Source organism: Schistocerca gregaria, chromosome 5, assembly GCF_023897955.1.
Source record: "Schistocerca gregaria isolate iqSchGreg1 chromosome 5, iqSchGreg1.2, whole genome shotgun sequence".
In the NCBI taxonomy this organism is placed as follows: domain Eukaryota; kingdom Metazoa; phylum Arthropoda; class Insecta; order Orthoptera; family Acrididae; genus Schistocerca; species Schistocerca gregaria.
The window spans coordinates 672,745,637-672,760,428 of NC_064924.1; the positions used below are offsets into that span (position 1 = coordinate 672,745,637).

Here is a 14,792-nt window from a genome sequence, read left to right on the forward strand (position 1 = left end):
GCAGTGTAACTTGTCAAATGACTCAGAGCTTCGACTTCGGCTCACTGAGCTGCAGTGTAACTTGTCAAGTGACTCTGAGCTTCGACTTCGGCTCACTGAGCTGCAGTGTAACTTGTTAAGTGACTCAGAGCTTCGACTTCGTCTCACTGAGCTGCAGTGTAACTTGTCAAGTGACTCAGAGCTTCGACTTCGTCTCACTGAGCTGCAGTGTAACTTGTCAAGTGACTCAGAGCTTCAACTTCGGCTCACTGAGCTGCAGTGTAACTTGTTAAGTGACTCAGGGCTTCGACTTCGTCTCACTGAGCTGCAGTGTAACTTGTCAAGTGACTCAGAGCTTCGACTTCGGCTCACTGAGCTGCAGTGTAACTTGTCAAGTGACTCAGAGCTTCGACTTCGTCTCACTGAGCTGCAGTGTAACTTGTCAAGTGACTCAGAGCTTCGACTTCGGCTCACTGAGCTGTAGTGTAACTTGTCAAGTGACTCATAGCTTCGACTTCTGCTCTCTGAGCTGCAGTGTAACTTGTCAAGTGACTCAGAGCTTCGAATTCGGCTCACTGAGCTGCAGAGTAACTTGTGAAGTGACTCAGAGCTTCGACTTCGTTCACTGAGCTGCAGTGTAACTTGTCAACTGACTCAGAGCTTCGACTTCTGCTCATTGAGCTGCAGTGTAACTTGTCAAATGACTCAGAGCTTCGACTTCGGCTCACTGAGCTGCAGTGTAAGTTGTCGTAACTTGTCAAGTGACTCAGAGCTTAGACTTCTTCTCACTGAGCTGCAGTGTAACTTGTCAAATGACTCAGAGCTTCGACTTCGGCTCACTGAGCTGCAGTGTAACTTGTCAAGTGACTCAGAGCTTCGACTTCGGCTCACTGAGCTGCAGTGTAACTTGTCAAGTGACTCAGAGCTTCGACTTCGTCTCACTGAGCTGCAGTGTAACTTGTCAACTGACTCAGAGCTTCGACTTCGGCTCACTGAGCTGCAGTGTAACTTGTCAAGTGACTCAGAGCTTCGACTTCGTCTCACTGAGCTGCAGTGTAACTTGTCAATTGACTCAGAGCTTCGACTCCGTCTCACTGAGCTGCAGTGTAACTTGTCAAGTGACTCAGAGCTTCGACCTCTGCTCATTGAGCTGCAGTGTAACTTGTCAAATGACTCAGAGCTTCGACTTCGGCTCACTGAGCTGCAGTGTAAGTTGTCGTAACTTGTCAGTTGACTCAGAGCTTCGACTTCGTCTCACTGAGCTGCAGTGTAACTTGTCAACTGACTCAGAGCTTCGACTTCGGCTCACTGAGCTGCAGTGTAACTTGTCAAGTGACTCATAGCTTCGACTTCTCCTCTCTGAGCTGCAGTGTAACTTGTCAAGTGACTCAGAGCTTCGAATTCGGCTCACTGAGCTGCAGTGTAACTTGTGAAGTGACTCAGAGCTTCAACTTCGGCTCACTGAGCTGCAGTGTAACTTGTCAACTGACTCAGAGCTTCGACTTCTGCTCATTGAGCTGCAGTGTAACTTGTCAAATGACTCAGAGCTTCGACTTCGGCTCACTGAGCTGCAGTGTAAGTTGTCGTAACTTGTCAAGTGACTCAGAGCTTACACTTCGTCTCACTGAGCTGCAGTGTAACTTGTCAAGTGACTCATAGCTTCGACTTCTGCTCTCTGAGCTGCAGTGTAACTTGTCAAGTGACTCAGAGCTTCGACTTCGGCTCACTGAGCTGCAGTGTAACTTGTCAAGTGACTCAGAGCTTACACTTCGGCTCACTGAGCTGCAGTGTAACTTGTCAAGTGACTCAGAGCTTCGACTTCGTCTCACTGAGCTGCAGTGTAACTTGTCAAGTGACTCAGAGCTTCGACTTCGGCTCACTGAGCTGCAGTGTCACTTGTCAAGTGACTCAGAGCTTTGACTTCGGCTCACTGAGCTGCAGTGTAACTTGTCAAGTGACTCAGAGCTTCGACTTCGTCTCACTGAGCTGCAGTGTAACTTGTCAAGTGACTCAGAGCTTCGACTTCTGCTCATTGAGCTGCAGTGTAACTTGTCAAATGACTCAGAGCTTCGACTTCGGCTCACTGAGCTGCAGTGTAAGTTGTCGTAACTTGTCAAGTGACTCAGAGCTTAGACTTCTTCTCACTGAGCTGCAGTGTAATTTGTCAAATGACTCAGAGCTTCGACTTCGGCTCACTGAGCTGCAGTGTAACATGTCAAGTGACTCAGAGCTTCGACTTCGGCTCACTGAGCTGCAGTGTAACTTGTCAAGTGACTCAGAGCTTCGACTTCGTCTCACTGAGCTGCAGTGTAACTTGTCAAATGACTCAGAGCTTCGACTTCGGCTCACTGAGCTGCAGTGTAACTTGTCAAGTGACTCAGAGCTTTGACTTCGGCTCACTGAGCTGCAGTGTACCTTGTCAAGTGACTCAGAGCTTCGACTTCGTCTCACTGAGGTGCAGTGTAACTTGTCAAGTGACTCAGAGCTTCGACTTCTGCTCATTGAGCTGCAGTGTAACTTGTCAAATGACTCAGAGCTTCGACTTCGGCTCACTGAGCTGCAGTGTAAGTTGTCGTAACTTGTCAAGTGACTCAGAGCTTACACTTCGTCTCACTGAGCTGCAGTGTAACTTGTCAAGTGAATCATAGCTTCGACTTCTGCTCTCTGAGCTGCAGTGTAACTTGTCAAGTGACTCAGAGCTTCGAATTCGGCTCACTGAGCTGCAGTGTAACTTGTGAAGTGACTCAGAGCTTCGACTTCGTTCACTGAGCTGCAGTGTAACTTGTAAATTGACTCAGAGCTTCGACTTCGGCTCACAGAGCTGCAGTGTAACTTGTCAAGTGACTCAGAGCTTCGACTTCGGCTCACTGAGCTGCAGTGTAACTTGTCAAGTGACTCAGAGCTTCGACTTCGGCTCACTGAGCTGCAGTGTAACTTGTCAAGTGACTCAGAGCTTCGACTTCGTCTCACTGAGCTGCAGTGTAACTTGTCAAGTGACTCAGAGCTTCGACTTCGGCTCATTGAGCTGCTGTGTAACTTGTCAAGTGACTCAGATCTTTGACTTCGGCTCACTGAGCTGCAGTGTAACTTGTCAAGTGACTCAGAGCATCGACTTCGTCTCACTGAGCTGCGGTGTAACTTGTCAAGTGACTCAGAGCTTCGACTTCGGCTCACTGAGTTGCAGCGTAACTTGTTAACTGACTCAGAGCTTCGACTTCTGCTCATTGAGCTGCAGTGTAACTTTTCAAATGACTCAGAGCTTCGACTTCGGCTCACTGAGCTGCAGTGTAACTTGTCAAGTGACTCAGAGCTTACACTTCGGCTCACTGAGCTGCAGTGTAACTTGTCAAGTGACTCAGAGCTTCGACTTTGTCTCACTGAGCTGCAGTGTAACTTGTCAAGTGACTCAGAGCTTCGACTTCGGCTCATTGAGCTGCTGTGTAACTTGTCAAGTGACTCAGATCTTTGACTTCGGCTCACTGAGCTGCAGTGTAACTTGTCAAGTGACTCAGAGCATCGACTTCGTCTCACTGAGCTGCGGTGTAACTTGTCAAGTGACTCAGAGCTTCGACTTCGGCTCACTGAGTTGCAGCGTAACTTGTCAACTGACTCAGAGCTTCGACTTCTGCTCATTGAGCTGCAGTGTAACTTTTCAAATGACTCAGAGCTTCGACTTCGGCTCACTGAGCTGCAGTGGAAGTTGTCATAACTTGTCAAGTGACTCAGAGCTTAGACTTCTTCTCACTGAGCTGCAGTGTAACTTGTCAAATGACTCATAGCTTCGACTTCGGCTCACTGAGCTGCAGTGTAACTTGTCAAGTGACTCTGAGCTTCGACTTCGGCTCACTGAGCTGCAGTGTAACTTGTCAAGTGACTCAGAGCTTCGACTTCGTCTCACTGAGCTGCAGTGTAACTTGTCAAGTGACTCAGAGCTTCGACTTCGGCTCCCTGAGCTGCAGTGTAACTTGTCAAGTGACTCAGAGCTTCAACTTCGGCTCACTGAGCTGCAGTGTAACTTGTTAAGTGACTCAGAGCTTCGACTTCGTCTCACTGAGCTGCAGTGTAACTTGTCAAGTGACTCAGAGCTTCGACTTCGGCTCATTGAGCTGCAGTGTAACTTGTCAAGTGACTCAGAGCTTCGACTTCGTCTCACTGAGCTGCAGTGTAACTTGTCAACTGACTCAGAGCTTCGACTTCGGCTCACTGAGCTGCAGTGTAACTTGTCAAGTGACTCATAGCTTCGACTTCTGCTCTCTGAGCTGCAGTGTAACTTGTCAAGTGACTCAGAGCTTCGAATTCGGCTCACTGAGCTGCAGTGTAACTTGTCAAGTGACTCAGAGCTTCGACTTCGTCTCACTGAGCTGCAGTGTAACTTGTCAAGTGACTCAGAGCTTCCACTTCGGCTCATTGAGCTGCTGTGTAACTTGTCAAGTGACTCAGATCTTTGACTTCGGCTCACTGAGCTGCAGTGTAACTTGTCAAGTGACTCAGAGCATCGACTTCGTCTCACTGAGCTGCGGTGTAACTTGTCAAGTGACTCAGAGCTTCGAATTCGGCTCACTGAGCTGCAGTGTAACTTGTGAAGTGACTCAGAGCTTCGACTCCGTTCACTGAGCTGCAGTGTAACTTGTAAAATGACTCAGAGCTTCGACTTCGGCTCACTGAGCTGCAGTGTAACTTGTCAAGTGACTCAGAGCTTCGACTTCGGCTCACTGAGCTGCAGTGTAACTTGTCAAGTGACTCAGAGCTTCGACTTCGTCTCACTGAGCTGCAGTGTAACTTGTCAAATGACTCAGAGCTTCGACTTCGGCTCACTGAGCTGCAGTGTAACTTGTCAAGTAACTCAGAGCTTCGACTTCGTCTCACTGAGCTGCAGTGTAACTAGTCAATTGACTCAGAGCTTCGACTTCGTCTCACTGAGCTGCAGTGTAACTTGTCAAGTGACTCAGAGCTTCGACTTCTGCTCATTGAGCTGCAGTGTAACTTGTCAAATGACTCAGAGCTTCGACTTCGGCTCACTGAGCTGCAGTGTAAGTTGTCGTAACTTGTCAAGTGACTCAGAGCTTAGACTTCTTCTCACTGAGCTGCAGTGTAACTTGTCAAATGACTCAGAGCTTCGACTTCGGCTCACTGAGCTGCAGTGTAATTTGTCAAGTGACTCAGAGCTTCGACTTCGGCTCACTGAGCTGCAGTGTAACTTGTCAAGTGACTCAGAGCTTCGACTTCTGCTCATTGAGCTGCAGTGTAACTTGTCAAATGACTCAGAGCTTCGACTTCGGCTCACTGAGCTGCAGTGTAAGTTGTCGTAACTTGTCAAGTGACTCAGAGCTTGGACTTCTTCTCACTGAGCTGCAGTGTAACTTGTTAATGACACAGAGCTTCGACTTCGGCTCACTGAGCTGCAGTGTAACTTGTCAAATGACTCAGAGCTTCGACTTCGGCTCACTGAGCTGCAGTGTAACTTGTCAAATGACTCAGAGCTTCGACTTCGGCTCACTGGGCTGCAGTGTAACTTGTCAAGTGACTCAGAGCTTCGACTTCGGCTCACTGAGCTGCAGTGTAACTTGTCAATTGACTCAGAGCTTCGACTTCGTCTCACTGAGATGCAGTGTAACTTGTCAACTGACTCAGAGCTTCGACTTCTGCTCATTGAGCTGCAGTGTAACTTGTCAAATGACTCAGAGCTTCGACTTCGGCTCACTGAGCTGCAGTGTAAGTTGTCGTAACTTGTCAAGTGACTCAGAGCTTAGACTTCTTCTCACTGAGCTGCAGTGTAACTTGTCAAATGACTCAGAGCTTCGACTTCGGCTCACTGAGCTGCAGTGTAACTTGTCAAGTGACTCTGAGCTTCGACTTCGGCTCACTGAGCTGCAGTGTAACTTGTTAAGTGACTCAGAGCTTCGACTTCGTCTCACTGAGCTGCAGTGTAACTTGTCAAGTGACTCAGAGCTTCGACTTCGTCTCACTGAGCTGCAGTGTAACTTGTCAAGTGACTCAGAGCTTCAACTTCGGCTCACTGAGCTGCAGTGTAACTTGTTAAGTGACTCAGAGCTTAGACTTCGTCTCACTGAGCTGCAGTGTAACTTGTCAAGTGACTCAGAGCTTCGACTTCGGCTCACTGAGCTGCAGTGTAACTTGTCAAGTGACTCAGAGCTTCGACTTCGTCTCACTGAGCTGCAGTGTAACTTGTCAAGTGACTCAGAGCTTCGACTTCGGCTCACTGAGCTGCAGTGTAACTTGTCAAGTGACTCATAGCTTCGACTTCTGCTCTCTGAGCTGCAGTGTAACTTGTCAAGTGACTCAGAGCTTCGAATTCGGCTCACTGAGCTGCAGAGTAACTTGTGAAGTGACTCAGAGCTTCGACTTCGTTCACTGAGCTGCAGTGTAACTTGTCAACTGACTCAGAGCTTCGACTTCTGCTCATTGAGCTGCAGTGTAACTTGTCAAATGACTCAGAGCTTCGACTTCGGCTCACTGAGCTGCAGTGTAAGTTGTCGTAACTTGTCAAGTGACTCAGAGCTTAGACTTCTTCTCACTGAGCTGCAGTGTAACTTGTCAAATGACTCAGAGCTTCGACTTCGGCTCACTGAGCTGCAGTGTAACTTGTCAAGTGACTCAGAGCTTCGACTTCGGCTCACTGAGCTGCAGTGTAACTTGTCAAGTGACTCAGAGCTTCGACTTCGTCTCACTGAGCTGCAGTGTAACTTGTCAACTGACTCAGAGCTTCGACTTCGGCTCACTGAGCTGCAGTGTAACTTGTCAAGTGACTCAGAGCTTCGACTTCGTCTCACTGAGCTGCAGTGTAACTTGTCAATTGACTCAGAGCTTCGACTCCGTCTCACTGAGCTGCAGTGTAACTTGTCAAGTGACTCAGAGCTTCGACCTCTGCTCATTGAGCTGCAGTGTAACTTGTCAAATGACTCAGAGCTTCGACTGCGGCTCACTGAGCTGCAGTGTAAGTTGTCGTAACTTGTCAGTTGACTCAGAGCTTCGACTTCGTCTCACTGAGCTGCAGTGTAACTTGTCAACTGACTCAGAGCTTCGACTTCGGCTCACTGAGCTGCAGTGTAACTTGTCAAGTGACTCATAGCTTCGACTTCTCCTCTCTGAGCTGCAGTGTAACTTGTCAAGTGACTCAGAGCTTCGAATTCGGCTCACTGAGCTGCAGTGTAACTTGTGAAGTGACTCAGAGCTTCAACTTCGGCTCACTGAGCTGCAGTGTAACTTGTCAACTGACTCAGAGCTTCGACTTCTGCTCATTGAGCTGCAGTGTAACTTGTCAAATGACTCAGAGCTTCGACTTCGGCTCACTGAGCTGCAGTGTAAGTTGTCGTAACTTGTCAAGTGACTCAGAGCTTACACTTCGTCTCACTGAGCTGCAGTGTAACTTGTCAAGTGACTCATAGCTTCGACTTCTGCTCTCTGAGCTGCAGTGTAACTTGTCAAGTGACTCAGAGCTTCGACTTCGGCTCACTGAGCTGCAGTGTAACTTGTCAAGTGACTCAGAGCTTACACTTCGGCTCACTGAGCTGCAGTGTAACTTGTCAAGTGACTCAGAGCTTCGACTTCGTCTCACTGAGCTGCAGTGTAACTTGTCAAGTGACTCAGAGCTTCGACTTCGGCTCACTGAGCTGCAGTGTCACTTGTCAAGTGACTCAGAGCTTTGACTTCGGCTCACTGAGCTGCAGTGTAACTTGTCAAGTGACTCAGAGCTTCGACTTCGTCTCACTGAGCTGCAGTGTAACTTGTCAAGTGACTCAGAGCTTCGACTTCTGCTCATTGAGCTGCAGTGTAACTTGTCAAATGACTCAGAGCTTCGACTTCGGCTCACTGAGCTGCAGTGTAAGTTGTCGTAACTTGTCAAGTGACTCAGAGCTTAGACTTCTTCTCACTGAGCTGCAGTGTAACTTGTCAAATGACTCAGAGCTTCGACTTCGGCTCACTGAGCTGCAGTGTAACATGTCAAGTGACTCAGAGCTTCGACTTCGGCTCACTGAGCTGCAGTGTAACTTGTCAAGTGACTCAGAGCTTCGACTTCGTCTCACTGAGCTGCAGTGTAACTTGTCAAATGACTCAGAGCTTCGACTTCGGCTCACTGAGCTGCAGTGTAACTTGTCAAGTGACTCAGAGCTTTGACTTCGGCTCACTGAGCTGCAGTGTACCTTGTCAAGTGACTCAGAGCTTCGACTTCGTCTCACTGAGGTGCAGTGTAACTTGTCAAGTGACTCAGAGCTTCGACTTCTGCTCATTGAGCTGCAGTGTAACTTGTCAAATGACTCAGAGCTTCGACTTCGGCTCACTGAGCTGCAGTGTAAGTTGTCGTAACTTGTCAAGTGACTCAGAGCTTACACTTCGTCTCACTGAGCTGCAGTGTAACTTGTCAAGTGAATCATAGCTTCGACTTCTGCTCTCTGAGCTGCAGTGTAACTTGTCAAGTGACTCAGAGCTTCGAATTCGGCTCACTGAGCTGCAGTGTAACTTGTGAAGTGACTCAGAGCTTCGACTTCGTTCACTGAGCTGCAGTGTAACTTGTAAATTGACTCAGAGCTTCGACTTCGGCTCACAGAGCTGCAGTGTAACTTGTCAAGTGACTCAGAGCTTCGACTTCGGCTCACTGAGCTGCAGTGTAACTTGTCAAGTGACTCAGAGCTTCGACTTCGGCTCACTGAGCTGCAGTGTAACTTGTCAAGTGACTCAGAGCTTCGACTTCGTCTCACTGAGCTGCAGTGTAACTTGTCAAGTGACTCAGAGCTTCGACTTCGGCTCATTGAGCTGCTGTGTAACTTGTCAAGTGACTCAGATCTTTGACTTCGGCTCACTGAGCTGCAGTGTAACTTGTCAAGTGACTCAGAGCATCGACTTCGTCTCACTGAGCTGCGGTGTAACTTGTCAAGTGACTCAGAGCTTCGACTTCGGCTCACTGAGTTGCAGCGTAACTTGTCAACTGACTCAGAGCTTCGACTTCTGCTCATTGAGCTGCAGTGTAACTTTTCAAATGACTCAGAGCTTCGACTTCGGCTCACTGAGCTGCAGTGTAACTTGTCAAGTGACTCAGAGGTTCGAATTCGTCTCACTGAGCTGCAGTGTAACTTGTCAAGTGAGTCAGAGCTTCGACTTCGGCTCACTGAGCTGCAGTGTAACTTGTCAAGTGACTCAGTGCTTCGACTTCGGCTCACTGAGCTGCAGTGTAACTTGTCAAGTGACTCAGAGCTTCGACTTCGGCTCACTGAGCTGCAGTGTAACTTGTCAAGTGACTCAGAGCTTCGACTTCGGCTCACTGAGCTGCAGTGTAACTTGTCAAATGACTCAGAGCTTCGACTTCGTCTCACTTAGCTGCAGTGTAACTTTTCAAGTGACTCAGAGCTTCGACTTCGGCTTACTGAGCTGCAGTGTAACTTGTCAAGTAACTCAGAGCTTCGACTTCGGCTCAGTGAGCTGCAGTGTAACTTGTCAAAAGACTCAGAGCTTCTACTTCGGCTCACTGAGCTGCAGTGTAACTTGTCAAGTGACTCAGAGCTTCGACTTCGGCTCACTAAGCTGCAGTGAAAGTTGTCAAGTGACTCAGAGCCTCGAATTCGGCTCACTGAGATGCAGTGTAACTTGTCAAATGACTCAGAGCTTCGACTTCGGCTCACTGAGCTGCAGTGTAACTTGTCAAGTGACTCAGAGCTTCGACTTTGGCTCACTGAGGTGCAGCGTAACTTGTCAAGTGACTCAGAGCTTTGACTTCTGCTCACTGAGCTGCAGTGTAAGTTGTCGTAACTTGTCAAGTGACTCAGAGCTTAGACTTCTTCTCACTGAGCTGCAGTGTAACTTGTCAAATGACTCAGAGCTTCGACTTCGGCTCACTGAGCTGCAGTGTAACTTGTCAAATGACTCAGAGCTTCGACTTCGGCTCACTGAGCTGCAGTGTAACTTGTCAAGTGACTCAGAGCTTCGACTTCGTCTCACTGAGCTGCAGTGTAACTTTCAAGTGACTCAGAGCTTTGACTTCTGCTCACTGAGCTGCAGTGTAACTTGTCAAATGACTCAGAGCTTCGACTTCGGCTCACTGAGCTGCAGTGTAAGTTGTCGTAACTTGTCAAGTGACTCAGAGCTTAGACTTCTTCTCACTGAGCTGCAGTGTAACTTGTCAAATGACTCAGAGCTTCGACTTCGGCTCACTGAGCTGCAGTGTAACTTGTCAAATGACTCAGAGCTTCGACTTCGGCTCACTGAGCTGCAGTGTAACTTGTCATGTGACTCAGAGCTTCGACTTCGTCTCACTGAGCTGCAGTGTAACTTGTCAAGTGACTCAGAGCTTCGACTTCGGCTCACTGAGCTGCTGTGTACCTTGTCAAGTGACTCAGAGCTTTGACTTCGGCTCACTGAGCTGCAGTGTAACTTGTCAAATGACTCAGAGCTTCGACTTCGTCTCACTGAGCTGCGGTGTAACTTGTCAAGTTACTCAGAGCTTCGACTTCGGCTCACTGAGCTGCAGTGTAACTTGTCAACTGACTCAGAGCTTCGACTTCTGCTCATTGAGCTGCAGTGTAACTTTTCAAATGACTCAGAGCTTAGACTTCTTCTCACTGAGCTGCAGTGTAACTTGTCAAATGACTCAGAGCTTCGACTTCGGCTCACTGAGCTGCAGTGTAACTTGTCAAGTGACTCAGAGCTTCGACTTCGGCTCACTGAGCTGCAGTGTAACTTGTCAAGTGACTCAGAGCTTCGACTTCGTCTCACTGAGCTGCAGTGTAACTTGTCAAGTGACTCAGAGCTTCGACTTCGGCTCACTGAGCTGCAGTGTCACTTGTCAAGTGACTCAGAGCTTTGACTTCGGCTCACTGAGCTGCAGTGTAACTTGTCAAGTGACTCAGAGCTTCGACTTCGTCTCACTGAGCTGCAGTGTAACTTGTCAAGTGACTCAGAGCTTCGACTTCTGCTCATTGAGCTGCAGTGTAACTTGTCAAATGACTCAGAGCTTCGACTTCGGCTCACTGAGCTGCAGTGTAAGTTGTCGTAACTTGTCAAGTGACTCAGAGCTTAGACTTCTTCTCACTGAGCTGCAGTGTAACTTGTCAAATGACTCAGAGCTTCGACTTCGGCTCACTGAGCTGCAGTGTAACTTGTCAAGTGACTCAGAGCTTCGACTTCGGCTCACTGATCTGCAGTGTAACTTGTCAAGTGACTCAGAGCTTCGACTTCGTCTCACTGAGCTGCAGTGTAACTTGTCAAGTGACTCAGAGCTTCGACTTCGGCTCACTGAGCTGCAGTGTAACTTGTCAAGTGACTCAGAGCTTTGACTTCGGCTCACTGAGCTGCAGTGTACCTTGTCAAGTGACTCAGAGCTTCGACTTCGTCTCACTGAGCTGCAGTGTAACTTGTCAAGTGACTCAGAGCTTCGACTTCTGCTCATTGAGCTGCAGTGTAACTTGTCAAATGACTCAGAGCTTCGACTTCGGCTCACTGAGCTGCAGTGTAAGTTGTCGTAACTTGTCAAGTGACTCAGAGCTTGCACTTCGTCTCACTGAGCTGCAGTGTAACTTGTCAAGTGACTCATAGCTTCGACTTCTGCTCTCTGAGCTGCAGTGTAACTTGTCAAGTGACTCAGAGCTTCGACTTCGGCTCACTGAGCTGCAGTGTAACTTGTCAAGTGACTCAGAGCTTACACTTCGGCTCACTGAGCTGCAGTGTAACTTGTCAAGTGACTCAGAGCTTCGACTTTGTCTCACTGAGCTGCAGTGTAACTTGTCAAGTGACTCAGAGCTTCGACTTCGGCTCATTGAGCTGCTGTGTAACTTGTCAAGTGACTCAGATCTTTGACTTCGGCTCACTGAGCTGCAGTGTAACTTGTCAAGTGACTCAGAGCATCGACTTCGTCTCACTGAGCTGCGGTGTAACTTGTCAAGTGACTCAGAGCTTCGACTTCGGCTCACTGAGTTGCAGCGTAACTTGTCAACTGACTCAGAGCTTCGACTTCTGCTCATTGAGCTGCAGTGTAACTTTTCAAATGACTCAGAGCTTCGACTTCGGCTCACTGAGCTGCAGTGGAAGTTGTCATAACTTGTCAAGTGACTCAGAGCTTAGACTTCTTCTCACTGAGCTGCAGTGTAACTTGTCAAATGACTCATAGCTTCGACTTCGGCTCACTGAGCTGCAGTGTAACTTGTCAAGTGACTCTGAGCTTCGACTTCGGCTCACTGAGCTGCAGTGTAACTTGTCAAGTGACTCAGAGCTTCGACTTCGTCTCACTGAGCTGCAGTGTAACTTGTCAAGTGACTCAGAGCTTCGACTTCGGCTCCCTGAGCTGCAGTGTAACTTGTCAAGTGACTCAGAGCTTCAACTTCGGCTCACTGAGCTGCAGTGTAACTTGTTAAGTGACTCAGAGCTTCGACTTCGTCTCACTGAGCTGCAGTGTAACTTGTCAAGTGACTCAGAGCTTCGACTTCGGCTCATTGAGCTGCAGTGTAACTTGTCAAGTGACTCAGAGCTTCGACTTCGTCTCACTGAGCTGCAGTGTAACTTGTCAACTGACTCAGAGCTTCGACTTCGGCTCACTGAGCTGCAGTGTAACTTGTCAAGTGACTCATAGCTTCGACTTCTGCTCTCTGAGCTGCAGTGTAACTTGTCAAGTGACTCAGAGCTTCGAATTCGGCTCACTGAGCTGCAGTGTAACTTGTCAAGTGACTCAGAGCTTCGACTTCGTCTCACTGAGCTGCAGTGTAACTTGTCAAGTGACTCAGAGCTTCGACTTCGGCTCATTGAGCTGCTGTGTAACTTGTCAAGTGACTCAGATCTTTGACTTCGGCTCACTGAGCTGCAGTGTAACTTGTCAAGTGACTCAGAGCATCGACTTCGTCTCACTGAGCTGCGGTGTAACTTGTCAAGTGACTCAGAGCTTCGAATTCGGCTCACTGAGCTGCAGTGTAACTTGTGAAGTGACTCAGAGCTTCGACTTCGTTCACTGAGCTGCAGTGTAACTTGTAAAATGACTCAGAGCTTCGACTTCGGCTCACTGAGCTGCAGTGTAACTTGTCAAGTGACTCAGAGCTTCGACTTCGGCTCACTGAGCTGCAGTGTAACTTGTCAAGTGACTCAGAGCTTCGACTTCGTCTCACTGAGCTGCAGTGTAACTTGTCAAATGACTCAGAGCTTCGACTTCGGCTCACTGAGCTGCAGTGTAACTTGTCAAGTAACTCAGAGCTTCGACTTCGTCTCACTGAGCTGCAGTGTAACTAGTCAATTGACTCAGAGCTTCGACTTCGTCTCACTGAGCTGCAGTGTAACTTGTCAAGTGACTCAGAGCTTCGACTTCTGCTCATTGAGCTGCAGTGTAACTTGTCAAATGACTCAGAGCTTCGACTTCGGCTCACTGAGCTGCAGTGTAAGTTGTCGTAACTTGTCAAGTGACTCAGAGCTTAGACTTCTTCTCACTGAGCTGCAGTGTAACTTGTCAAATGACTCAGAGCTTCGACTTCGGCTCACTGAGCTGCAGTGTAACTTGTCAAGTGACTCAGAGCTTCGACTTCGGCTCACTGAGCTGCAGTGTAACTTGTCAAGTGACTCAGAGCTTCGACTTCTGCTCATTGAGCTGCAGTGTAACTTGTCAAATGACTCAGAGCTTCGACTTCGGCTCACTGAGCTGCAGTGTAAGTTGTCGTAACTTGTCAAGTGACTCAGAGCTTAGACTTCTTCTCACTGAGCTGCAGTGTAACTTGTTAATGACACAGAGCTTCGACTTCGGCTCACTGAGCTGCAGTGTAACTTGTCAAATGACTCAGAGCTTCGACTTCGGCTCACTGAGCTGCAGTGTAACTTGTCAAATGACTCAGAGCTTCGACTTCGGCTCACTGGGCTGCAGTGTAACTTGTCAAGTGACTCAGAGCTTCGACTTCGGCTCACTGAGCTGCAGTGTAACTTGTCAATTGACTCAGAGCTTCGACTTCGTCTCACTGAGATGCAGTGTAACTTGTCAACTGACTCAGAGCTTCGACTTCTGCTCATTGAGCTGCAGTGTAACTTGTCAAATGACTCAGAGCTTCGACTTCGGCTCACTGAGCTGCAGTGTAAGTTGTCGTAACTTGTCAAGTGACTCAGAGCTTAGACTTCTTCTCACTGAGCTGCAGTGTAACTTGTCAAATGACTCAGAGCTTCGACTTCGGCTCACTGAGCTGCAGTGTAACTTGTCAAGTGACTCTGAGCTTCGACTTCGGCTCACTGAGCTGCAGTGTAACTTGTTAAGTGACTCAGAGCTTCGACTTCGTCTCACTGAGCTGCAGTGTAACTTGTCAAGTGACTCAGAGCTTCGACTTCGTCTCACTGAGCTGCAGTGTAACTTGTCAAGTGACTCAGAGCTTCAACTTCGGCTCACTGAGCTGCAGTGTAACTTGTTAAGTGACTCAATGCTTCGACTTCGTCTCACTGAGCTGCAGTGTAACTTGTCAAGTGACTCAGAGCTTCGACTTCGGCTCACTGAGCTGCAGTGTAACTTGTCAAGTGACTCAGAGCTTCGACTTCGTCTCACTGAGCTGCAGTGTAACTTGTCAAGTGACTCAGAGCTTCGACTTCGGCTCACTGAGCTGCAGTGTAACTTGTCAAGTGACTCATAGCTTCGACTTCTGCTCTCTGAGCTGCAGTGTAACTTGTCAAGTGACTCAGAGCTTCGAATTCGGCTCACTGAGCTGCAGAGTAACTTGTGAAGTGACTCAGAGCTTCGACTTCGTTCACTGAGCTGCAGTGTAACTTGTCAACTGACTCAGAGCTTCGACTTCTGCTCATTGAGCTGCAGTGTAACTTGTCAAATGACTCAGAGCTTCGACTTCGGCTCACTG

The 14,792-nt window shown here is 48.5% G+C and overlaps 3 protein-coding genes across 3 annotated transcripts; all 3 read left to right on the plus strand.

The window, feature by feature from the left end:
• Positions 1 to 791: 791 nt before the first annotated feature.
• Positions 792 to 4,593, plus strand: LOC126273446 (prion-like-(Q/N-rich) domain-bearing protein 25). Its single transcript, XM_049977000.1, has 8 exons — positions 792 to 1,187; positions 1,270 to 1,554; positions 1,688 to 2,074; positions 2,157 to 2,543; positions 2,778 to 3,164; positions 3,237 to 3,572; positions 3,706 to 3,939; positions 4,012 to 4,593. The coding sequence occupies exons 1-8, from the start codon at positions 792 to 794 to the stop codon at positions 4,591 to 4,593; spliced, it is 2,994 nt and encodes a 997-aa protein (XP_049832957.1).
• Positions 4,594 to 6,538: 1,945 nt separating this feature from the next.
• Positions 6,539 to 9,956, plus strand: LOC126273447 (prion-like-(Q/N-rich) domain-bearing protein 25). The gene is made up of 6 exons (XM_049977002.1): positions 6,539 to 6,934; positions 7,017 to 7,301; positions 7,435 to 7,821; positions 7,904 to 8,290; positions 8,525 to 9,727; positions 9,810 to 9,956. Exons 1-6 carry the CDS (start codon positions 6,539 to 6,541, stop codon positions 9,954 to 9,956), a joined length of 2,805 nt encoding a protein of 934 aa, XP_049832959.1.
• A 2,993-nt stretch (positions 9,957 to 12,949) lies between these two features.
• LOC126273448 (uncharacterized) lies at positions 12,950 to 14,691 on the plus strand. Its single transcript, XM_049977003.1, has 4 exons — positions 12,950 to 13,345; positions 13,428 to 13,610; positions 13,692 to 14,027; positions 14,416 to 14,691. The coding sequence occupies exons 1-4, from the start codon at positions 12,950 to 12,952 to the stop codon at positions 14,689 to 14,691; spliced, it is 1,191 nt and encodes a 396-aa protein (XP_049832960.1).
• The last annotated feature ends 101 nt before the right edge of the window (positions 14,692 to 14,792 follow it).